Here is a 26,590-nt window from a genome sequence, read left to right as displayed (position 1 = left end):
CTGAATACTTTTCGCTGGACACACATATGAACCAGAGATTAAAGGAATTTATAAAAATAGGGCAGTAAGTAATCCTGCCAAGACTTTGCATACATTCTGGCCCATGTTATTGCTAACTTGCTTAAAATGTGGGATCCGAGGATGGCTAACATCTTAGAGGACTGAAAGGAGACTGCAAGAGGATTTTTAGGAGTGAAGAATATAAATCCCAAACATAGTAGTGTCAGCAAAGAACTCCCTCTCCTCTGAAAATCATACTTGAAAGAATATTAGAATTGAGCACAAATCACATGTCACTGCAAAATGATTTTATCCTGAGTCATGATTAGTCTTTATTTAAACAGTCGGCTATTTTGCAATTATTGTGTGACTCTAACTCAAAACCTCTAAACTGTAAGATGACATGTACGCCAAGTAATTTCAATAGATGTTGTATTACAGATTAATTCAATAGCTAACTGGAAGAACGTTCAGTTTGATACACAAGGTCAAAAGAAAAAGAAAGGTCTGTTCATTGGAGTGTCATTCTCACAGTCAAACCTCTATAATATACTGACTTTAGATCTTGGAAAAAACAACACAAAAGAACACAGTGTCTACACAGTGAGAGCCAACCACAATAACCGTTACAGTGTCTCCTATTGAGAAAAAGGCCAAAGAAATGTCAGCTACAAATATAGAGCTGTCATGGTAACTCCAATATCTGGCTTAAACGATTTTACAAAAGCCTTTGTCCGCTCCGGCTCACAGAGGACTGCTGAGTATATAGAAACCATGGCAACACCTCAGAGAGGGGAAAACACTAATTTCTGGCCAACTAAAAGGTTTAACAGACAAAGATGTAAAAACATAAAGTTTTGAAAGGGGCAACACACTTTGTCTTCTGAGATATTTGTGCTGCTTTTATTACAGTTATAACATCACATTTGCATGATGTGATTTTCATATCTACTAATCTTCTGATTCATAATTTGCCCGTAAGTCTCCCACACATTTGATGACTTCCTCTTTGTTGTTTCATGAATAAATACTGCAGTAGCCTGCATGTGCTGGCAGATTCCATATAGACAAGCAATCTGATGTGAAATGCTTGTCCCATGAGGCAATGCACTCAGCTTATCAACATGATTCGTCTTCGTGATAACATGGTGTGTCTTAGTGGTGGGGGGTGCGCAGTGTATGATGGGTGAAAAGCACAGCGACCTGCTGCAGTGGTGGTAGAACACAGGGGGGAATGGCTGGACATATAAACACTTCATGCTTATTAGATTTCTCACCACGAGTTTAGTGAATGAAGTAGAGCGTTACTACCGTAATACGAGACACTGTAGTATTGTTCTACTTCATTCATGTAAATGTTCAATGCTCTCTTCTGTCTCGGAAAAATGTCTCCCAAATGAAAACACTCCTCTCCGTTATTATTAGCTTATGGTATTGCTAATAAAATATTAAAGCAGCTGGAGCTACAGTGTGAGTGGTGACTGCAGCCCAGGTAGGCGTATAGCCGCTGCTGGCACGTGGAACTTTAATCATGGTATGCTGCGCGTGCACTTGAGCTGAAACGCCAAGTGATAGAAACGTAAGGGTCTCATATATAGGCTACTTGGCGGCTATACCAAAAAGGAATGCAGGAAAGACCAACCCCGCGTGCCTGAATAAACAGGAGTAAACACTGAGCTACGGAGCGCGAGGGCAGTCTGAAAACTTAGGCGCTGTCCGTGGTGCTGAATCGCCCCTCGGCGAGGGGACCGACAAGCCTGTGAGCGTCATCTTTTCTTCACGACCTGTTTCATACCTGAGCACTCCATGAACACGGGGATGATGGATGTCTACACTTTCAGACACCATATTTGAGTCGGACGCCAGGATGAAGGATTTGTGGATTTAAACCCCTGAATGAAGAATCCGCCTCGGCTCGACAAAATGTTTCTGAAGACATCATTTGTCACGTACTTTCACTGGCTATCTATTTACCGACCAACTCGAGCCCGATTCAGCCAGTAACCGTTCATACATTCATCAACATGATATAAGAATTAACTGATACAATTGAGTTGCCCATCAAGCATAGATCTGCGTTTTAATCTACTGTAAGAAGAGCAACGAGACATGGCTCGCCTGCTTGTTTTGGTCAACTCCGTGGTCCTGTTGCTTTTTGGCAGCGACATGTTTTTGGTAGGAGCAAGTAAGTATAAGCCTCCAGGAGTCAAATCAATTATTGTGCACGTGTAAAATGCGCGATTAGCCATGGTCAAAGTATTATAAAGCTGCCACTGTGTGTGTTAAGAGCCGTGTATTTTATGATGCACTTAATTCCACCCTTAATACACATCAAACAACACCTAAAGTATGTTTTTATGCTCAGGTCTACTCACCTTCTGTAGCTCATCCAGTAACACTTGTTTAACCAGATAACACATTACTGGTATGTTTAGGTTAAAGATGGGCTGTTACACCTTTACTTTCTCAGAATAATTTACAAAAACAAGACATGGTGTCAATTTTAAAATATCTTTTTGTTTTACATTTACATTCATATAACTATATAATAACCTTTAGAATAACTGTGGCAGCCTGCCTTACTTCTGCATCTAATAAAAAACTAAACAATGTACACACGTTTACAGCAAGAAACCTGCCAATAATGTCCTAAAAAGGGAATCTGCATTACAACACATCCAGGCTTTTCCCAGTGTGACTTGTTAAAGCTGTCCTTGGGAGCCATAATATACAGTTCATGTACAGAGGCATTCACTTTTCTATAATAATGTGCCACAAAAACACCAGTTGCAGAGCCAACACTGTCTTTAGTGAGATCAACATGAAAGAGATCGCTTAAACTGGTCTCATATACAACAATGTACATACACCCAGTGTAATTATTTTTGCATTCTTTCCATTGCAAGCTCAGCTTCAGACTTTTTATGAATGTTTTTTTTGGCAGAAACCTTCTCCATCTGCCGATGCATGCGTGCCTCTGCATTATCTCTGTGTCTTTATCTACCTGTCTACCTTCATCACTTCCTCCCTCGCTTCTCAAGGGAACTGAGTCTTACATGCGATTGCGCCTTGAGAAAATCAGATTGGCACTTCACCGTTTGCTGTGGGTGTGTGCACTGTCTGCCTGATATAAATATTCAGAGCTTTTGTCAAGTTTTGCACTGACATGTGAAATGAAAAGCATCTCTGATCTTAGTGGACTTCTGCATGGGGCTGTCAAGAGCAGGAAAAGCCACTATTAAAATAATAAACACTCATTAATAAATATGGCTGTTTGAAGCAATGAACTTCAAAGTAAATACAAATTTATGTTGGATTCATTACTGCCAGCTTCATGCATGCTATGACACTATGGGATTCACAGTGACACTCAGCTCTAAATTAATTGTAAGCTTCTTTGGTTCAAAGTGAGGTCCATAAAAATAAAAACGCAGAAAAAGGGAGCATTTCAGTGAAGTTTCTCTTAGCTAAGACAAGAATGAATTTTGCTTGAATATTTTAAAGGTGATGCTGAAAATATGTAATGGTGGACAATTTGTTCTCAAAGCTTTAAAGTAATCCATTAAGCATGCTTCTCAACATGACATTGGGTCCAGATGATCATGTATTAAAGTCAACATTTGAGCTTCCAATATTTAGATGCCATTGAGGAAAATTCCAGTATGATGCTATGATGATAATCGAACAGTGCAAACCCAAACAAAGTGTTGGATTTTTCTTGTTCCAACCTGACAAGAAATACTTAAATGTGTATAACAATATTTGCATTCACGTAGTCTGAAAACAAGCATGCTAGAAAATGAATTACACCAACCACAGCTTTAGGCAAACGTGAATTAGAATTTATTGGATTTATTTGGATAGCCAGGCTTCAAATTGGCAATCTGTTGATGAACCTGGTGACACATTCTTGATAAATAGGCGATCTGTATTAGAGCTGAATCCATCAGAGTGAGGGCCAATGTTTGCTCATGTTGTCATAATTCTTTCTGCTGTCACATGACAGACATTTTACATATACACAGATAATAGACACACTACAGTGTGTGGGAAAACACTGGATTTTATTTAATCCTCGTTATATTGTCTCACAGTAGCTCACACTTTCTGACACAATCTCTGTTAACGACTTGTTCATAAATCTGCTCTTGCATGCTAGCCTTTACAGTTTGGGGATGATGATGTAATGTTAGCTTGCGGCTGGAAAGCCTTGGGGTTTGGCCAGTGGTTACATTAACCTTAGACTGGCACCTAGACCCATCTGGTCCCGCTGCAGTTTCGCAGCCTCTGAGTCAGTAAGAAAGAAGACAGTGTGTACCTAAGGGAGGGAAAGTAAGAGCTTCTACTGTAGAGAGGCTCTGAAATGTAAGAAAAAGCATAGGACTTAGCCACGCCTGGCTGGACAAGTCCTCCCATCTGTATCCATCTACATAGCTAATTCATACTGTTGTTGCTGCACTGGATAGATACTGGCGAAGAGAGTAAGATATATATTCGAAGATTACATGAAGTCACCGCACAAACATGGCATGAAATGTGAAGGAAAGGCAGGATCTCATAAGGGTGTAGAGTTCGGAGATAAAACAAAAAAAAAATTTAAAAACAGCAAGATATTGCTTAAGAGCTCCACTACCAGGCAATTTGCAACACAGGGGCCTGTGAGCAGATGCGCGGTAAACTCCTGCTGTGCACAGGAGAACATTTAAACTTCCCACAACTGGGGTTGAAACACATCCAGATGAAGCCATTTAAAGCTTGACTGGGCAACGCATCAAAATTCACAGCAGCTGTTACGAGTTATTGCTTTTATTTAAAAGATGTCAGTGAATATATTATCTCACAAAGTACTGAGGCATTATAAGTATTAGAAAAGGATTACATTACAAGCAGCCCTTCAAACTGTCACCAGCTTCGAGGTAATTGAGACTGAAATATGATTGATAATACAGTCCACAACCTTGATACACCACAGTGTTTTCCATCTTAAACGTGTATAATGCAATATAAATTATGCACTTTTGAGAGTTTTATTGTGAAATCAATCATTTATGAACATGTATTGGTGAATAATGAGCTGAGCACTCATTTATGTCAGGCTTGAGGTAGAAAAAGTAGCTGCTTCCGTCTTTTTACCGAGTCATAGAACTAATCGTCACACTTTCAAATGAGTGCATGAGCTGTTTGAAAAACGATTCAAAAGAAAGAACTGGGTTCAAAACTGTCACATTTAAAGAGGATGTCTTTTTTTCAAGATAATTTTTTGGCTTTTTTCTTTAATTGGTAGGACAGCTGTAGACAGGAAAGGGGGGGGGGAGAGAGATGGGGGACTACATGCATTAAAGGGCTGTGGGTTGGAATCGAACCCGGGCCACTGCGGTAAGGACTGCTGAGCTACCAGAGCGCCCCAATCTGCAGAGGATTTCTGATACTAATGGGAACCTGATAGGTCTTCCATCATATTTTCTAAAAGAAGTGTAGAATTGCAATGTCTGCTTATCATCCAATCATTCAAAAGCCCACATCAGATGCAAAAAGCAAACACAAAAAGGCAGATATATTGCTTTTTGCATTGGCTTCACAAACCAACCTTAACACTTTTCTTTGGGCGTCATCAAACTATACATAAAATGGAGATAACATGTCATCTGTCAAATTATGTTCCTGGTAAAACTGACAGGGGACATAATCTCCAATTTTCTACTCACATTGAATTTGTTTCTGTTGTGTTACAGTTATTAAAGGTAGTCTGCGATCAAAAGCTTATTAGGATAAATCCAAAAATGGTATTGTTTGACCATAACAAAACAATCAGTCTCTGCTGTTATGCTGTGAATATACAGTATAAACAACCAATAAACTATGCGTAAATCAGGATATAATAATTGTGTAAATAATTGTGCTTTGCAAGCAGATATACAGTAGAGGGCAAACTATGAAATACCTCGCTCTAACAAATCAAACTGGGCTCCTTTCCACGTGGTTCGACAACCATTCAGAGATCCACCCGCACTTTCACTATCTCTCTGTGCACTCTGGGAAAATGCAGAATAGCTAATGTGCTTGGCTCTGGCTATACACTATGATTCATCCTGGCAGTGCACCCACATCCCAAAAGGGTCTTACCATTTGTTTGCACTGACACACGCCTCGGCTGCTGTGACCTAATGCTGTCTGATCTCAGATCTTACATAATGTATTGTGTGAAGTGGGGCTTAGTCAGGATACGTGGCTGACAACAAATATTGAAGTACCAGTATCCACAATGACACTTATTACTACAGAAGGGAACATCAAACAAGCTAGAGGGGTACATGGGGGAAAGGGTTAGACTATTGGACTTTCTATTAGACTTCACATCAATAAAAATATTTGCATTAGAAAATCACGTCATCTGTTGTTTGCTCATGAGCCAGCCGTGATTACATTTTACTTCTAAAATAGGAAATGGATGATTACGTTAGTTTCAGTTGGCTTCATCTGGTATACACCTTTATCTTACCACTTCCAGTTAAAAATATACTTGTCCTGCCCAACTGCCTGCAATGGCAACAACATCATATAGGGAGAGGGCACTTATACATTAGTGATGATTCATGGCCTGCTTCAACTGAACTGTCACCTGCTCTATCACTAGTAAATGAGCCGCAGACAGTACATCATGGTTACTGGCTGCTTTTTTTGCCCATGCATGGCTGTCTGTAACCCCCATTACCTAAAGGACATTGAGCTTCAGGAGAAATGAATGTCGCCGGGCTTAGATAAATGTTGCACCTGATCCTGAAGTGTGTGTGCACTGTATGACACGTTCTATAGGCTTCATAGTGTTGACCCGTTAACTAGTCAGATTCTGTGTATTGGGAATGATGCAGTTGTAACAATAAAAGCTTCAGTGTGGCTTTTAGAAATGGAACACTGTTCATTGTGGGAATATTTAAAAGAGATATAAAGAAAGAAATTTAATCCTGGTGTGTCAAAGCCATATACAACATCTGAGAAGGGATGTGTTGATTCATTTTGTTAGATTGCATGCTGTGATGCAAGTTTACTGATAAAAGATTCAATTATAAGATCATTAGCATAACCATCACGTAATTTAGACACAAGGACAGAGGAGCAATTATTGTAAATATATGTATGACTCATTCCCCGCAGCTTTCCAAAGCTCAAATATATATATATATATATGTGACTAGCTCTCACTCTTAACCTTTTGTACATCTATCTTAACACATACGTACCTACTTCCATAAATAATCTTCTCATTAAATGTACAAAATGAGACAGACGTAACCTCTTAACCTGTTACCAACAGCCAAGCCCTCTGTTCTACCTGCTCTCTCTACAGTTGAAAGATTAATTTCCTTTTTGTGCTCTCTACTACAGGCTAAGCCTTAGTCTGGCCTCTTGATCTCATTTGCTCCCCTCCACAAACCAATCTCTGAGCGTGTCATGAGCCCGAGGAACCAAGTGCCGTGCCTATGTTTATCACCTTGAACCCCCTGCCCTCCCTGTGGTTCATAATGCCACAATGGCTGAGGCATGGAGACTGATAGCCTCGCCTGACCCGAGGGTCTTGAGATCTGCCTCAAAGTTACCTTTTGCACTGAACACTGAGGCCATCATTGATCGTCTCAGAGATAAAAACAGACAGAAGTGCAAGTAAACGAAAGTGCGAGAGAGAGAGAGAGAGAGAGAGAGAGAGAGAGAGAGAGAGAGAGAGTGAGGGTGAGATAAAAGGGGAGACATTGGGAGATAAGAGGAGATGGATGCGAGAGGAACCGAGCTAGAAAATGACAAATCATTTGAAATAGCTCCCAATTTCATCATTTTGTATTTCGTCTTTCTCAAGTGCTTGGATGAAATATTGTCCATATCGTACAGCACATGCCTTTGGCTGTCATCTCAAGATAACTGTGTTACGGGTTATTACGTCCGTGCTCCATGAGGTAATAATAAAGCTTGAAATACAAATTGACTGTACCACCATCAATTAACACTCTCTTTGTAATGAACTGCTACAGAAAGCTGTGACAAACAAATCTTACTACTGGTACTTAAAGAGCAGCTGTGATACTATAGTTACAAGTCATTAGGAAGAGCGTTTATGTAGCAAGTATCGCCATAAGAAAAACTTTTTTTGTCATTGTTTTTTTACATATCTGACTGCCTAAGACATTTCTACTCACTCAACCCTCTCGACATTGCTTCAATTACTTTCTGCGAAAACACACAAAGTCCATTAGGCCCACGTTAACAACAAAAGCCCTGAGGATGGCCTCCAGGCCTCCATCTGCCTGGCCATTCCCATCTTACCTATCCATCTGACTTGAACGATTGTTTGGAGACTGTGAAGCCATACAGGAACCTCAATTAGATCTGTCGCCCTCCGTTTCTCCTGCCTTTTATTTCTCAGGCTTTTGTCCCACTTTGCAATTAACGTTTCCACCGGCAACCAGATGATGATAGATGGCTACAGAGTGACAGGGTGAAGAAACGTAACCCTGTCTGAGGGAGTTGGACATGAAAAAGACACTGTGGTTAATTTGCTTAGGGTGACAGACAAGGCTGTTTAGAGGGAAGGAAGATTGTGAAATAAAATTATACATAGCTTTGATTTTTAACAAATTCTGCAGGTTCATAATAAAATACAAGCAAGCAGTTAATTTAAACAGCTAGTAACTAGATGAGTTAACTGAGGGGTTTACTTTAATTTACTCATTTCTAATCTAATTCTTTGGTCAGAGGAGTTGCTACAGTAATGTGTTGTTATCAGTGGCCTCCCCTCAAAAATACACATTACAAATATTGCTCTAACTCCAAAGAGTTCTAATGATTTGTTTTTAACTGAGACTGCCTTTAAAAACATTTGTATTTATGACATAATGTTCTGTATGTTCTTTATGACCCTGATGACGCCAAACCACGTTGGAACACTCCTGTTTAGAGCAGAGGGTCTGTTTAAATGTGACTGGCACGGACTTTAAGTAATCCAGTAGCAATGAAAGAAATAAAGTGACACTACTGCAGTCATGTGATAAGGCAGTTGAGATGGCAACCTAATGGTTTATTGGTCTGAGGAAAGTGGATCAGAAAACAGTGACATGTACTGTATCTGCAGATGAAAGGAAGAGCAGGAATACACAGTACTTGAGTGAAATCAAACTATGTAACCTTTCCGAACTACATTTTCAGTCTAATTTAGTTCTTGAACACAAGACCCAACAGTTTATTGTACATGGATGACACATACAGCCTTATATCCCATAGTATTGCTGTATTTCCTGATTCACATAGTCAAATGAGTTTGAGAGTAGGACTTTAATTCAAAACAAACATCTGTGGTAAGTTCAGAGAGCCAACACAATGGTTGAGACTTTCCAAGTGCAGTGTGGACACCGTTGGCGTGAATATCTAGATAAATGGGTGGATTAACAGACCCCTCTGTTTCGGTTTCCTTTCCTTCAGACCGGCCCCCAGCTCCCGTCAATGTGTCCGTCATGCACCTGCGGGCCGACTCGGCAACTGTATCCTGGGAGGTTCCAGAGGGAGATATAATAATTGGCTTCTCAATCTCGCAACAGGTAAGTCCTAAACTTGTAATGTAAATCTGGAAGACTACGGTCAGGTTAGCAGGACACCACCCAAAAAGAGAAAACTGCATTTGTTTTATTTTTGGTGGTGGTTAGGCACTGAGCCTTCAACATGTCCTGTTGAAATTGTGTTGGCACACTACACAGCCAGTATGAAGAAGTGCACCTGGTATCGATTTTCACAGTTTGTGACAGCTTGTGGAACACATTGGTATAAAATGGGTATGGGTGAAAACAAAATGTTAATATAGTCACTGAGTGAAGTCCATAGAGGAGATTGTGTGTGCTCAGCAAACACCTACGTATCATGAGTTTGTCCAGCATACTGAGTAAGTAGTAGCACAAGATCCCAGGTGAATAAAGACGTGTTTTTGTCTGGATGTATATTCTTAGGAACCCCTTAAAGCTTTGCTTAGCATGGAGAGAGGCTCACTAAATCTTCAAGCCTGGAGTCAGAATAAAACTTGGCATGGTTGATTTGTCAAAAGAAAACAAGGGGTGCAGCGGGACTATGTGAAGCTGCCAATCTGCATTTTTTTAGGCTAAATAGATTTCATAGGCTTAAAATAGGCAAACCAATGAATCCTAACACTAAATGACTGAATGCCATATGCTGCTATAATCCTGTTTATGGTTTATGCAACTCAGGACATCATGCAGCTCTTTAACTTTACTCAGTGCGACTGATGTACGACACCCAACTCAATTCATCATGCAGCTGAATTTTGGTTATTGCCTCAGTGTATATGGCTGTTTTATAATTACATTATTTATTGTTTATGGAGAATAACAAGTATTTTTTAAATCAGATATCTCCGTCAAGCAGGGCCATTAGACACAGACATATGGCCCAATACCACTTCAGGTGCAGATGGGCTGGAGAGCACATTAAGAAGATAGCTCTGCATGCAAGCAGGAGGAATAATTCTCATAGCTTTGGGTCTTGATTGCTTAAATAACATTTTGAAAGGTCAAAGACAAAGTCTGAGACACTGAAAATGAGTTACTTTAGACCCTTGCAGTCCAAAATAATCAGAATATTGACTCCACAACTTTTCAATTTCAAAGAGTCCATATGGCCCACTGTTATTATAATAAAGTACACAGCATGTCTTTCTCAAGCAACTTGAACATGTTTCTATTTGGTCACCTCCGTCTCACATTATCATAGCTCATATACTTTAGTGGTACATTGTTTTTAGTTCTTTTTTTTTTTTTTTTTTTTTTTTACAGAGGAGTGTATCCGTTAGGGACACATTTGCGAACTGGTATTTCTCTGTGGTCACCTTGATCACCTCAATATCTGTATTGATTATGTTATCTACTCAATAAGTCAATCCATTCTGTCGTTCTCTGTTCCTATTTCAGAGGCAGGAAGGACATATGCAGCGATTCATTCGGGAAGTCAACACCACCAGCCGCTCTTGTGTCCTTTGGGACCTAGAGGAGGAGACAGACTACATCATTCAGGTCCAGTCAATTGGCCTCTATGGGGAAAGCCAAGCCAGCAAGAAGGTCCATTTTCGCACCCTCAAGAAGACAGACCGCTTTCCCTCCAACAGCTCCAACCAAGGTAATCTGCTCTGCGATATATAGATATTAATAATTACCTATGGCAAATGTTTCTGTCTGTGTTCAAGGACAATAATAGATTCAAAGAGTAGGGGCTCGTGTTTCCTCAAATACTAATAAACCTTCTTTACATTAAAGGATATGGCTGGCATTATCTTTTCATTATCATGATGAAGTCAACAATCAATCTATCCTGCTGACAAGTACTGTTTGTGTAGCCACATATATAGTTTATAGCTTCTTGCAATGGGACTCCATTTTTGTTCAAAAACAATTAATAAAACTTAGAGTCTACAGCCATGCTCTATATTTAACATTACATTTACCAGGTTCTTTATCTTAGTTTAGTGTGTTAGCATGCAATCATTTGGTAATTAGCACTAAACACAAAGCAGCTGAGGCTGATGGGAATGTCATTCATTTTGTAGGTATTTGATCATAACCCAAAATATTGGGCAAATTAAAATGTTGACCTGATGATGATGGCACTAGATGAAAAGTCAGGAGATCACTGAGGCTATTCTGTTTAGATTCATCCTCTGGCGACCATGAATGTCAGTACCATAGACTATGACATATATATGTGTGACGTCACTCATAGGTATCTAAAGAGCCAAGATGTAAGATGTAGCGTGGGCAGCTCCTGGTGGCTCTGGCCATCGCCATCTTGGCAGTGCCTGACATCGCTTAACTCCCAGCTGATCCAAAAATGGGCAAAGAGGTGGAGCGTGGATGGAGCTGAGGTGGGCCGAATGAAACCTCCAGCCTCCTGTGACGATACCCACCTGTCACTCAAAGCGGCACACCCTTAATTATGCATATCTTTAAGCCTTAATATAATTTAAACAGATAAGTTATTTAAAAAAAATCAGCCCCCCGTACAGTTGTAATAAAGGGGAAAATTAGCTATAGATACCAAAACCATTTTTTGTAGCAGGCTGTAAATGTTGTAATGTTGTCCCCATAAACCCCTTGAAGAGTGACATTCCAGATGTCACTCTTTTTCAGCCGGATATCTGGTACATTTGGCTTTCTTTGTGTTGGAATTTTAAATTCCGGTGGATTGATAAGGACTATGGTTAACTGCTCCTCAGATTTCTGCAGGGTAAATTGAGACAGCTAGCTAGACTATCTGTCCAATCTGAGTTTTCTGTTGCTCGACTAAAACAACCTTTGAACGTACACGTTCCACCAAAACAAGTTCCTTCCCGAGGCTATTTTGCAGCAGCACCGTGGCTCTGTTGGAGCTTAGTGCCGCCCATGACATTTGTGATTGGTTTAAAGAAATGCCAATAAACCACAGTATGTTTTTCTCCCATACCGGATTGCTGTGTGGACTAGCCAGACCCTTCTCCGCAGCGCTGTGGACGAAGGTCTGGCAAAGCGAGACTAATGGGGAATTGACTCACTTTGGAAGCAGCCTCAAGTGGCAATTAGAAGAACTGCAGTTTTTGGCACTTACTTTTGAGCACCGGAGGTAGCCGTTGGTCAGTACCCAGTTTCTGTCAGTTACATTCAATAGTTGTTGAGATATGCAGCTAGCATGGCTAAAAACTATTAAACACAGAAAAAACATAAGGCTGGACTGAGTGACATTTGTTGTTATAATTCAAAAATTGCACTTGTGGAGTTGTTTCAAATTGAACGTTCATTGTAATGAAGAAATACTACATATATTTGAGCCAGTGTGGCTCTGTTTTTGGTAGTTTTTTTTTAATGATAATATACAGTAGTTCCATGGGGCAGAGGTATAAGCTACATCAGGCTTTGGATACACAGACAATACTTGTTAGTAGGATTAATTCATTGTGTGTTTATGTGTTTGTTAATATCAAGAAAATGATCATTTAACTGCCAGATATTCTGTTAGTTCAGAGTTTGCCAAAATGCAGTATAATTGATAAGGTCACAATAGGTCACTGCAGCAATCTTTTTAAGTGTTTCAACTCACTTTGTTACATAACATAATGGTTTGCTTTTAGTACGTGGTACAGCACAGGCCTTTTTCTCTCGAGGCACAGACAGGAGCAACCCATTACAGATGCGTTTTCTGCTGTTTTTCTAAAGCTTCTTCTGGCACTGACAATTAGGTACAGTAAAGGCTGGTGCCGACATAAGTTCAAGTAAGCGTCTCTCTGAGTGGGCTCTATGCAGGTTTATTTTTCTCCAGGACACCAATTCATTACTGACTATTCAAGCACGGCTTTAGGCAAGCCCCTCTGAATTTATGCAAGTCTATATCACTCAGGGTGCCTAATCAGGATTTTGACACACACTCTAAAGCACTTTGGATTCAGTGTCTGGGCTCATGGGCTGGAGGAAATATGAAGACCATGACCAGGGAGAATAGGTTCAGTAGCTCTCAATTTCATTCAGCACAGATGAGGAAAGAGTGAGAAAAGGCTATTTTCTTTTTATAATAATAAGTCTGGATGATTCTACATTTCAGAAGAAACGCCTTCACAAATCTTCCCTGCATTCGTTCAGCCATGATGAGCCAAATGCATTTACTAAATGCATTAAATAATGGTATAGAAACTATGTTTTCCTCTGTTATGTGATGGTGTGGCTGAGGTTGTGAATATAGGAAGTGCTGATGCAAGTGAATCATAGCCGTTTCTCTTCAGCTGACTCAGGTTTTGTACCATTAGTTAAGCTGGCAAGATCGGCGAAAGAGAAGGAAACTAATTTAGGCTCAAGTTCAACATGAGCCCGTACACTGTCCATTAGGCTCGTACAAACACTGGCATTACACTCCTTTCCCGTTGCTTTACATTAAATACTCAGGCAATTATTTTCTGTACTTATGTTTGATATAATTATCCAAGTGGGTCAGAAAAAAAGCCCAGTGAGCTTCATTTGTGGGAGTTTGTTTTTGTAAGTGGCAATCAGTTTCAGCTTTTTATAAATCTAATGCCAGCGCTGCTCACTGCTCATGCCCCAGTTCAAAGTCCAGTCACATCAAGTTTCTTTGTGTTACTCTTTTAAAGTTTAATCTCTCTGTTTGGCTCTGTGTCGTTATATTTTGACTCTGGTAAACGGGTCACGGGTAAAATAAAAAGAAATCGCTATTTCTATACCACTAACAAGGCTCAAAATAGCATCACACTTCCACGGTAGCATAATTAGGGTCCCTACATGTAAACCGAAGCATTGAGAACTTTGTAAGTTTATTAAAAAGATAGTTTATAAAGACAATACCGTTTGCGTATACATGCGGGCACTATCTTGGGAAAGCAGTCACGACCAGTCGAACGACGAACACCAGTAACCAGTAACATAGCTCAAGCACGGCGTTCGTCGTTCGACTGGTCGAGACTGCTTTCCCAAGATGGCACCTGCATGTATACGTGAAAGATACTGTCTTTCTGAACTATCTTTTTAATAAACTGTCTGTACACTTACAAAGTTCTCACTGCTTCGGTTTACATGTAGGGACCCTCATTATTGTGGAAGTGTGGAAGTCCTTTAAATCCACCAGCCATTTTCATATTATACCAACATTTGCAGCATCTTGAGCCTTTTTGGTAAGGTTACTAGGAAAACTCAGCCCAGAGTAGTTTTATTCTCCCCAAAACAAGTTTCCTTTTTATTTTTAAAGAACTATACAAAAAACTTTTTTTTGCAACTTTCACTGTCTCTCGCAACTTCATTGCAACAAAAATACAAAAGACATCGCAACTTTTATATATGTATATATATATATATATATATATATATATATGTATATGTATATATATATATGTATATATATGTATATATATATATATATATATATATATATATATATATATACATGTATATGTATATATATACATATATACATATATATATACATATACAGGTACATGCAGCCTTAAAGTTAGGTAAGCTACAACAACATCAACAACACACCAGTATTTCAGAGATACTACCTGTGGCTACATATCCTAAAAATTTACTAATGTACAATGTAATGCCAAGCTAATATTTATGTATCGACTCCACTATGTACAATGTGATTCAGGTGAGTCTACTTGAGCAAGGAGTGAGAAAGAAACATGTGTGCATGCTAAATGTGTGACACTTTATCAGTGTTATCAATCCTGAATTAACTGCTACAAAGGTAAGGTACTGGCAATGGTACCTCTGGACATTTTAATCGTGTTATCAAGTGCGATGTTGTGGCAAGCTAATGCTTGTTGGATCACTCTTAAGAGAAGAAATGGCAGCTTTTTATTATTTCCACTTTCACCCATTCCAAAATATTATTAAATTAATATTAATTAACAACACCTGATAATTAATTCCTGTTGTTTTTTGAAAAGTAAACTTGTCCTTGTGTTTGCCCTCTTTGAAGAATGTTGACAATGTTTCCTACTAAAATAGGAACATATGTATTCGTCATTGCACCTTCATTTAATGTGACAACATTTTTTGTTCAGGATCTTGCTGCTGATCATTGTTCCTGAAAAAGCCTTTTTAATCTAGTTTGCTCCATCATCACAGGGCCATTTCAGAGATCCTTTGTCACAGCCAAGTGCCTTCTATTGAAACTGAATTGATTTGCGGTACAATCTAGGCATTCCCAAGAGCCAGAGCTATGATACCCATGAATCAATAATGCTCTGGGAAATAAAACTTTTTTTCCCTCAATGCAATGCTCTTTGATAATGTGATTATATATTAGTGCATATGCCACTGAATGTACACCTGTCCTGAGCCAGATTTAAAATCAATTTATTTCATATAAAGCATTTCCTGGCAAGATATACGCCATGTGTTGCTGGAGAATTTTAATTTGAATAGGCTACTGTGGATTTCAGGATCAATATGTCTTTCCAAAACCTATTTCAATTTCATTAGTTCCATGGAAAGCTTTTAATCAGAGTATATATTTGTGTGCTTTGTGTGTCCTTCAAGAGTGTCCCTCTTGCAGCACAACAAAACCATATATAGCTTATTTGCTAACGTTAAATAACGTAAATAATATCAAAATAACTTCAATTCTTATTCTTGCACAAAATATATAAATTCAAGCACTTTTGATGACCCATGACTATTTATGTATAATTTTACAAAAAAAGGCCTTGATTTTTTTCCCTCAAATTCACAAACATTCAATTATTTTAAGGACCCGTGGGAACTATTATGTATTTGCAAAGCAAAAGTATTTTCGAAGAACGCAAATAGAATTAATTTAAAAAAAAGTTATTATTCCAGCATAAAGGAGGGACTTTTTGAAATACAAGGGATTTATAATGTAACATTAAGTGATGTGATTTGCTGATTGATTCGGTAATTCGCTTTTGCTTGCAGACAGAGATCTGTGATAAAAGTGTAGAAATGAACTATGCTGTACTCGTTAGCATGAACAGTGATGCCACAGTGAGTACACAGAATCTCCAAATACATTATATAAATCATTCCCAAACAAAAGACATGAAGTCTTGTTACCCGCTGCCACTGAGCTGTCAAACTGTTTCACACAGGAGAGCAAAACAAAAGAATATTTTCAAAGGATGGATGCCTTGAGCAGTCAAATCTAACTAGGTAGGTATTCCCCTTAGACACAATTACTTTGTGATACTTCAAAGAGTTGCCAAGCTGTCATTGCTGAGTCAGAAGCTACACCTACTAGGCTCTCCCATTAACAGCACTGAGACAAATCGCTACAAATTTGCCGTTTGCTCCCTGCTAAATATTCTTTTGACTTTAATACTCACAATTTTCCATCTTTAGTTATTGTTTTATATACTACATATAATCACCAGACTTAGCACTGACCTGAGTCCTGACCTGGCCTTTAAGTGTAATGTGCAGCCTGACATCAACTCTAGAGCTCACTGCGCAATGGGAAGACACAATCAAAAGATTGGTTGGGATTTTTTCCTAATATAACCCTTACATGTCATAAGCACAATAGGTTGAAAGAGTGGGACACTGTAATCCACACTAGCTGAGAAGTGATACAGAGCAACTACACTGTGAAAGATGAGAGCGAAAATCTATAGCAAAACTACAATCTATAGTTCAGTCGAAGTTAATATGAAGCTTCAGCAGTCTATTAGTCGAATCAAGTGAATAGATTTATCCTGGCAGTCATGTGTAGGTTTATTGCCAGTGTTTTGTTCCGGCAACAAACGTACATGCTACTACGTAGAAGTATCCCTCCACTGCTGCCCTAGAAGCAGATCTAATTTCTGAGGTTTTTTTTCAGTCAGACTTAAAGACAGACAATTGACCAGCAAAATGATTCATGTAAAACAGAAGTATATATGGACAATTGTGAGAGGCTTGCACTGCTTGCCCTTATATCCATTGTTTTGCTTGAATTTGTGTTTCTTTACAACAGAAGTGGCTAGTGCCAAGTTAGCCTGACCCACAGTCAGAGTCAGAATAAGAAAAATAACATATTTTTCCTTATAACATATAAATATGAAGCACTTTTCTGTGATTTGAACTAAGTCATTTTTAAATTCAACTGTGGTGTAATCCTTCCCTCTCTCAACTCACATTCCCGTGCATACTACTACAGTACCAAGACAAAAACATGGCACTATAATTTACCCCAGAATGTCTCCAACAGCCATCATGCAAAGAAAGCTAACAATCTGACATACTGGGCCAGTTTCTTGACAACTTGATTCACTAAAAAAGGCAATTTGGAAGAGTGGCGCTCTGGAAGACTTCCATCCATGCGGGTTAAGAGATAGTTTAGAGAGTGGAAATAAGTATATATATAGTCAATCCACTTAAAGGAGGTTTATGCTACAGGATTGATTTGTGGTAATGCCCACCACATTTTCTGATTACTACATTTTAAATGGCATAACAGTCATGAGAGATAAAGGTAGTGTCCACTTTTGCCAGTCCTTACTGACTTAAAGTGAGCTTAAGGTCTTTCATTATCAGGAAATCCAGTAAAGTAGCTCTGCAACTAACACTACTTTTGTGAAGGTTATAATATAATATTTTACTGACACTATGTCAATGTGTTATTTTAATTCTTGTTTCTGATTTTGTCTATTGGACTGCATATTAATGCCCAATGTATTTGTTGTCCCTTCCATATAAATTAAGGGAAGGACTAAACGTTCAGTACTCAGTATTTAGTGTTTACAGTAGGAGTCTGTGTTGACTGAAACTGTCCTGTCTGTGCTCTCTCCTAGATGACCCCACTGTGCAGGGCCTGGACAAGTCCCGGCATCTACAAACAGGAGAGATGATCATAATTGTGGTGGTCTTGCTCATGTGGGCAGGTATGTTTGCAGACTGGGTGTGGTAAATAATAATTGAGTCTTAAGCAAAAGAAATCAAAGGGAAAGAAGGGGAAAAAATTATTTAAAGTATGATAAAGAACAATACATGTACATTTGAAGGCTTAATATTCCACAAACGTACCGACTGAACTAACGTTAGCTTGCTAATATATGACCTGTTTAGATTGAAGAGTATAGAGGCAATGCGGCAATGAGGTATTTCTTCATAGATGCACATTTACAAGTGTTCAGCTGTTAAGATATATAGTTTGCCCCCTAAACTGCTATTTTAGGAAGTAACAGCTTGCTGCAGTTACTTCCTGTTTACATAAGTGATTGCTTTTAAACTAGACAGCGCTATAGATGTTTCCTAGCAACCAATTTACACAATGCTAAGGTCTTCACTGTACGGTAGCTAATTACATTTACTAGTGTAATATATTATAAGCAATATACTGTCTGTATACTAAGCTCCTTTGTGCTGTCACAGTAGCACAAATCTCAATGTGTCTTCTATCTTTTTAAGAATTATGAATAGCCTCATTGGTGATTTAATATGATCTCATATTTATAAATCCAATGCAGAGCACAAGATGTTCTTAATCAGTTGTTGTCAGTGGTAACATTACGATAAAGCCTAATAAATAAGCTAAAAGAAAAGTGAGAAAAGTAACTTGGTTGCATTTATTGTCAGCTTAGACGATATAGACTAATGGTGCACACAGATGTTTGACACTGTAGATTATCTTGTAGTTACATCAATACATCGACACACTAATCAATAAGTCACTAATCAATGGACAGTCATTCAGAACAATGCCTAGAGGGTCCCTATTAAGTGGAAGTTAAAGTTCCAAAACCTGAGTACAATAAGTCTGACTGACAAATGAATCTGCCAACTGTGAACGGTGTGTCTCTTTTTAGGCTTTTTTGCAACAGTGATGTCAAACCAACATCACGCTTTTCTGAGCACTCTCTGCATCTAAGCTCTCCATTCATGTAAGAGTTTCTACTCCTTTGAGGGAGTGTGCTGAATATTGAAGTGTTGAGGCACAATGAGAAGTGGCATATCTGACAGGCTGCCATGAGCGGGGTTTCCCACCCCCGAAACAACAGAGTGAGATGTTAAATAATACTAATGAGAGAAACCAAAGTAGCTCGGATGCTGTTAAGAGTGGGACTGAAAGAAAAAAAAACTCATAATGCGCATTCATAATGGTCTGCTCATTTGCAGCCGGTCCAGTTTAAAGTCACTTTTTTCCCTGCATTTTATGAGCCATCAAGCACCTTCAAACGTTCACTACCTGCAAAAGATAGAAAGAGGGTTGTTTACTTCTGTATTTTGTTCTTTTCTGCTCTTATTGAATTGATGTTATCTTTTTATCTTATCTCGGTTACTTTCCGCTGCTTGGTCTAGGTCTGAAACAAGTAAATTGAATTATAAAGTAAGTAGCTATTTGCTTTATTACAATGCAATCTCATCTGCTATATTGTATAATGTTTGAGAAGACCACAGAAAAACCAGATTTGCAGAGTAGCTGAGGTTTTTGCGGATATCTTGAGGAAAATGTCACATTAAAACAACCTGACAGTAAACTGCAATGTAAACCGTTTTATGCAGACAAATCATTTCTAAAATTACACAAACGCTGCTGTAATTTCACCATGAAACGAACCAGTGGAAATGCCTATGAATGGCTCTGTGTTACAGATACAATGACATGTAGCTGCAATATTGCAGTACTTACTGTACATAATGCATACATAATAATTTGTTAATTAAATGAATTACGCTAAGCTTTTATTTCTCACAGCATCAGTACTTGTCATTACCAGGACCCCATATCACTGAATATTTAATGATAGCATTCTCATACAAATTTATAACCTCAGTGAAGCAAGGAAGTGAATTGTGAGCATACAGTCCTTATCCAAACTGCAGGCCGAACTGCATCTGGCAGTTTGAATATTGAAGCAAACCAAACTCCATGGAGAATTGCTGTCTTCCAAGCTTCCAGATAAAGGCACAGCCCTCACACTCCCATGGGAGCAGACTTCAGTTTTCCACATGGCCTTTTAACCCTTAGATGCATAAGGGTTGCTGTCAAAAATGACCCCAGCGGTTGTTTTTTTGCAATATCTTTGTAATTTTACATTTTTATTGTTTAATCTTCCATGCATTCCTCAAATAGGTTGTCTTTGACATGAGGCCATTTGGATTTGTATCTAATTGTTATATTTTTTTAAGTAATTGCATGTTTTGTATCAGTACCACACTTTTCCATACGTGGGGTCAAAAATGACCCCAAGCATTTTCTATGGAATTTCAAAGGTTAACCCTAGGAGCCTTTGGTTTTTATCAACGGTGACTGTCAGGTATACATTTACTGTTGATCCACACATCTAATGCCAGCAGTCTCACCACCCTGAAGGTTATTTTTACTAAATGTCAACATTATTTTTAATACTCTCTACCAATCACTGATCTGATCACTGCTACTAACCAAAATCCCTTCATGTTTACTTTACTTTACCTTAATTCCCTTACCATCAGTTAAGTTATACAAATAATTTGAAGTTTAAGTTGGAAGAATTGTTAAGTAGTTTTTTCAAGAGGCAGTGATGTGGTTAGTTATATAATTTCTAACTGGTAACCAGCAACATGTCAGAAAGGTCTGTTGGCACTTTGACATTTCCAGTTGAAAATTAATTTCAGTGCTCAACATTGTGTCAATTACAATGTGTCACAATGACAGTCAGCCTTGATGAAACTAAATATTGGTGTGTTTACATTTCCTGTCAGTAGCTGGGGTGCAACCATAGACTTTAAATATTATGGCTGCAACTTATGGTTCTTTTTAATCAATTAAATGTTTAGTCTTTGGAATGTAACAATAGTTACAAGCTATAAAGACAAGCACGTTTTGCAAGATTTCATGCACTTTCAGTAGAGCAAAAATTATTTCAATATGATTTATTATTTTTAGTAGTGGCTCTAAACCTGCTAGCATTTACAGCACTTCTCAGTATCTCTCCCTTAGCAACCCAGTCACAGCAGCACACAGCAGTTCATGAAATGGTCACGTTATTTAATCTATGGATTCGTGTACACGTTTTTCTCATTTTTTTCGTGTTGGTGAGGACGATTTTTAAACTAATGTATTTCAATGGGAAGCATATTTCGTGATCACAGCACGATTACAATTGCGAGTAGTATGAAATGCCGAAAATCCGAGTAGGGAGGTTGGTCGGGGTGGTGGATGGGTCAAACAACACAGGACTTTCACCCCAGAGACCGGAGTTCGCGTCCCAGCGTGTGGCGTGTCCTTTCACCGTGCTTCTTTTCCTAACCCCAACCGTCCCGTTGTTGTAGCGCGTCGGCGTCCCAGAGACTGGGGATCGCGTCCCAGCGTTTGGCGTGTCCTTTCCCCGTAGATGCTAGATAGATGCTTCCCATTATGTGCTGACCACACGAATAAATTACGTTCTCAGCAACACAAAATAAACAAGATAATCGTATCCGTGTACACGAATCAATAGATTAAAAATAACGTGACCATTTCATAAACTGCTGTGAGACTGTGTTGCCCTTAGACAGGCACACTATGTAAATATACTCTTGAACACAATCATGAGGTGTGTGTGTGTGTGTGTGTGTGTGTGTGATATTGTATTGTTAAGTAGTAAGTCGTTTTTTGACATAAGAAAGAAATGTCTTAAGTTTACCGCATAAAATGCATTCATTCTAATTAGGGTCATTTTTGACCCCACTCATGGAAGAGTGTAGGTATTGGTAGGTCATGCATCTAAGGGTTAACATGCTTAGTTAGATGAAGTAGTGACATGTCTGTGAGTGACGGTTGCCGCCTCATGACTGAATTTCATTCCTCGTTTGTTTGTGTTGCACGTGCCCATCTCTCACCTCCCGGCAGCTGTTATTGCCCTGTTCTGCCGGCAGTATGACATCATCAAGGACAACGACTCAAGCAACAGTAAGGAGAAGGCCAAGCCGTCATCAGAGAGGAGCACACCGGAGCACCACAGTGGTGGGCTGCTGAGGAGCAAGGTGAGTGTTACTCCACTAAATAATACAGGCCCACATAAAGGTTCTTTCAACAGCTGTAGATTTACACAAACAGCATCTCTCTCTATGGGGCATTGAGCCAGCACGCACAATTCCACAACCCGAAACTGAAGCTGCTAAATGGATGTCAGGCATCATTATTCTTATATACACGTTTTAGTTTTTTTATTGAGACATGTCAAAATGTCTTCTTTTTGTTCTGTTTTGTGCCGTTGCTGTTGTTTCCCCAGTGATTTACAACATTATTGTAATCTAATCTATGAACTCAGCCAACTCACACTGGCGTGAAGTGCCTACCTCTTTGGCTGGTCATTGACATGATTACTGTCATTTTGTAGGATGCATGTACATCTGCCTCTAGTGTACAAGCTGGAAAACAAAGAGCTCCAATATGCCAATGAATGTTGATGGATTTATCAGGAGATGATGCTTGATCAATAACTAAGATATTGCCCAGTGATGGTGTATGTAGCAGGTCCACATATACTGCTGACCTACTACATCCTTCTCTCCTGTGCTTTACCCGTCCTCACATTCTCATATAAAATTGATTAACAGCAATCTGTTCCCATGATTAAAATGCAAGACATAAATTGACATTTATTTGATTAGCAAATGCAATTTGCATCTGGAGGCATGTAAATAATGAACCAATAATTAAACCAAGGACGATACCGTTAACACTGGTAGAGAAAAAAGCTTGACTTTATTTTTTAAATTCTTATTCAAATTATTCTTTGTCATTTACACTATGTTGTAGACCATGCTATATGTAGACGCTTACCACTTTCTGGTACTGAACATAAATTGTCCAGTAAACATTACAGTAACATAACATAACTGTTGAAACTTTACCTTAGTTTAATGCTTGAATTTACCTTTGCTGTATATAGACAGCACTGTTGCTGGAACACATCTCGACCATATAGTTTATTTGTTAAGCTTGACATTATATACTGTATGGCAATTCATTTGAACCATTTCAGAGAAGAACTTTTGTAAAATGTATACTGTTGTAAAGCTGATGTCTAAAATGCAGTTAAAACTAAAATGTGTTGGCTTATCTCTCCTTCCAGTCCTCATTAGGTGGTCAGATGTTTATGTTAAGGTCGGTGGTTTAGCAAAACTCCTAAAAGGTGTTTAGTCTCACCAATGGCTAGTGCGAGAGAGTGGATGTATGCAGACAGATCGGTGCCACATTTCTGTCAATTTAAATTAAAACATCTTCATGAAATGGTATTTGAAACTATAGAGCTTGATCATTTGAAACATATTATGTAAGAAATACACATACAGTATATAGCTACTGTAAATTGTATGTATTTATGATAGTTCTTTGAATAAAATATTAGTTTTCCTTTTAAATGTTCCTCAATTCATACAAAACCAGGCTGTAAAAAAGATGGGGGAAAAATAAACCTCTGAACAATAAATACACCTTTCTTACTTTTTCACAATAACTATTTCAAAATCTTCTAGCAGTTAAAGTGGAATGCATATTGTCTTCCAGCATTTAAATACGGTAATAATACCTGGGTTCATGACTCCTCTGCCAGATACAGTATTGTTTACTGTAACAGTAACAGCATATTTGTCTTCTATGATCAAAGCATGCCTTTATTGTAGAGGAGAAAGTAAAAATAATAATAATGATTTCTATTATCCTTTCTGTTACAGTTCCATCCTTCTGTGCCATCTATCAACATCATCGAAGTTTGAGAAGAAAGAATTCCTCTCTCTCTAATACCATCAATGCATTTCCACATTTTTCACTGATGAGTAAAATAAGCTGAAAACACATGAAGTTTCTGAGGGTCGTCATCAGTGAATAAGGTTGGCTGAGGCTGTCTTTGCAAAAGACATGCATGCACACAGTATTTGTAGAAAAACACTATAAACTACAAGTACACACCAATTCACATGACCCTGCGCGCGCGCGCACACACACACACACACACACACACACACAAGCTAACATAAACCTACTCCTGATGGTTGATAGTACCGTACATAAACTAATGATAACCCATGGTGCAGTTAACATTGAAGACTTTGCCAGGTGCTTAGTATGTTATTGCAATACAAAACACACAATCATCTCTGGGAGGCGGGGCTTCATGACTTTAAATACGCAGTGTATTTTTGATATTGGCATGTGCAATTAGACACTACATTCCCCCGTTATAGATAACTCAGCTTCAAATAAATCCACATTTTCCCATTGCAAATAGTGTTAATACATTGTCTCATCACAAATGTATTGTGATGCAGATTGTTAATAAAGAAAGAAAGAAAATACATGTATTTATTTGTAAGAATCACCATGACAATGTCATAACGTTTTCTAGTAATATTAAAATACCATTTTCCGGTCAACAATGTATTTTTTCATGTCATAAATAACGAACATTATGTCTGTATATAGTGCATTCATTTACTAAAGTTGCATGCAGGTCATTTGCCTGTAGAATAGCATTTGATGTGCATTCAAAGTTAGATGCCAAAAAGCAAGTAATAAACAATGATTGCAGTCCTGTGAAGCTGTTCATGTTTTATTCTATTCTGTCAGCATTTAGAACAGGACGTTAACTTTCATCAGTGTTTCATTTCAGATCTCGTTCATTTTCCGACAATTATATTTTCTGAAGTGTAAAATAAATAATTTTTCGAATGTCCCATCACAAAGTTGCAGCTAATGTAATGTGGTTTCTTTCACCGAAATGCTTCACTTCCACTGCGCACAAAATGCACTTTCACACACAAACTGCTCATCAAATGTCACAGAGATGCATTTTGTACATTAAATACATTAAGTACAATAGAAAACTGCACTTCATGCACAAAATGCTTGCCAAGTAGTGTCACAAAAAAGTGTTTTAACGCAGTTACGGAGTGCTACAAATTAATTAGGTAATGATATAGTAGTTCAATTTATCGTCACTACCTTCATTTTGAAGTACAAAATGCATATATGGATGCATGAAAACTGACACATTAAATCCTAACGTGTACAGTATTTTGTTGCTCAAACTGTATTTTGTGTATGTGAAACCTGGTGCATCATCCACAAAAATGGGTGGTGGAATTCATGTTCAAGAACTTTAAGAGAACCCAGTTAATCTTAAATATTGGACAATATGGTGCACAAATGAGCATAAATAAAAACCCTAAAACAATAAAACCACAACATAGTCTTAAAATATTCATATTCTTAAGAAAGCCACGTAATACAGCTGGGATTGTGATGTGATGTAAGGGATAACAGGCAGGGATTTTAAAGAGATAAACTCCTTTCTTGTTAAAGGTCTTCAATTCAAGAGATGGCTCTCGAGTAAAATGGCTGCCTTGACACTCAGTGATGCTGTTCTGGGAACCAGTGTTGTAATAATAATAATAATAATAATAATAATAACAACAACATTTATTTATATAGCGCCTTTCATGAAACCCAAGGATACTTTACAGAATTACAGTGGCTATACTAAGGGAGGTTGTAGGCTGTGGTAAACCAGTGGTGTTTCAGGAGTTTTTTTTAAATGTCCAGGGATGTAGCAATTCAAATATCTGCAGGGAGGGTGCTCCAGAGGGATGGGGCTGCAACACTAAAGGATCTGTCTCCGAAGGTACAGAGTCTGGTGTGGGGAATGGAGAGCAGGCCAGTGTCTGCTGACCGCAGGTTTCGGGGTGGGGTGTATGGATGGAGGAGGTCGGAGCGGTACAGTAGGGCCAGGGCATGGAGGGACTTGTAGGTGAGAAGGAGGATTTTATATTTGATGCGGGACTTAATTGGAAGCCAGTGAAGGTGGATGAGGGTTGGAGTGATGTGCTGCCAGGTCTTGGTGTGGGTGAGGACCCTGGCGGCAGAGTTTTGGACATACTGGAGCCTGTCTAGGGTTTTGCTGGGGAGCCCAGACAGGACTCCATTGCAGTAGTCCAAACGGGAGGTAATGAAAGCATGTATAAGGGTTTCTGCCACGGAGTCAGAGAGTGATGTCCGGAGTCTGTAAATGTTTTTAAGATGAAAAAACACAGATTTGGTTATAGATTTGATGTAAGTATGGAAAGAGGGTTGAGTATAGGATTACACTAAGGTTGCGGGCCTC

At 38.7% G+C, this 26,590-nt stretch overlaps 1 protein-coding gene across 1 annotated transcript; it reads left to right on the top strand.

Moving 5' to 3' along the window:
- The first annotated feature begins 1,676 nt into the window (after positions 1–1,676).
- On the top strand, positions 1,677–25,013 carry fndc4a (fibronectin type III domain containing 4a). The gene is made up of 6 exons (XM_078274780.1): positions 1,677–2,185; positions 9,466–9,581; positions 10,959–11,163; positions 18,314–18,403; positions 22,336–22,469; positions 24,165–25,013. The coding sequence occupies exons 1-6, from the start codon at positions 2,110–2,112 to the stop codon at positions 24,204–24,206; spliced, it is 663 nt and encodes a 220-aa protein (XP_078130906.1). The 5' UTR covers positions 1,677–2,109; the 3' UTR covers positions 24,207–25,013.
- The last annotated feature ends 1,577 nt before the right edge of the window (positions 25,014–26,590 follow it).

Source organism: Sander vitreus, chromosome 18, assembly GCF_031162955.1.
Source record: "Sander vitreus isolate 19-12246 chromosome 18, sanVit1, whole genome shotgun sequence".
Lineage (NCBI taxonomy): Eukaryota > Metazoa > Chordata > Actinopteri > Perciformes > Percidae > Sander > Sander vitreus.
The sequence above is the reverse complement of the archived record's forward strand: the minus strand, read 5'-3'. Positions and strand labels throughout refer to the sequence as shown.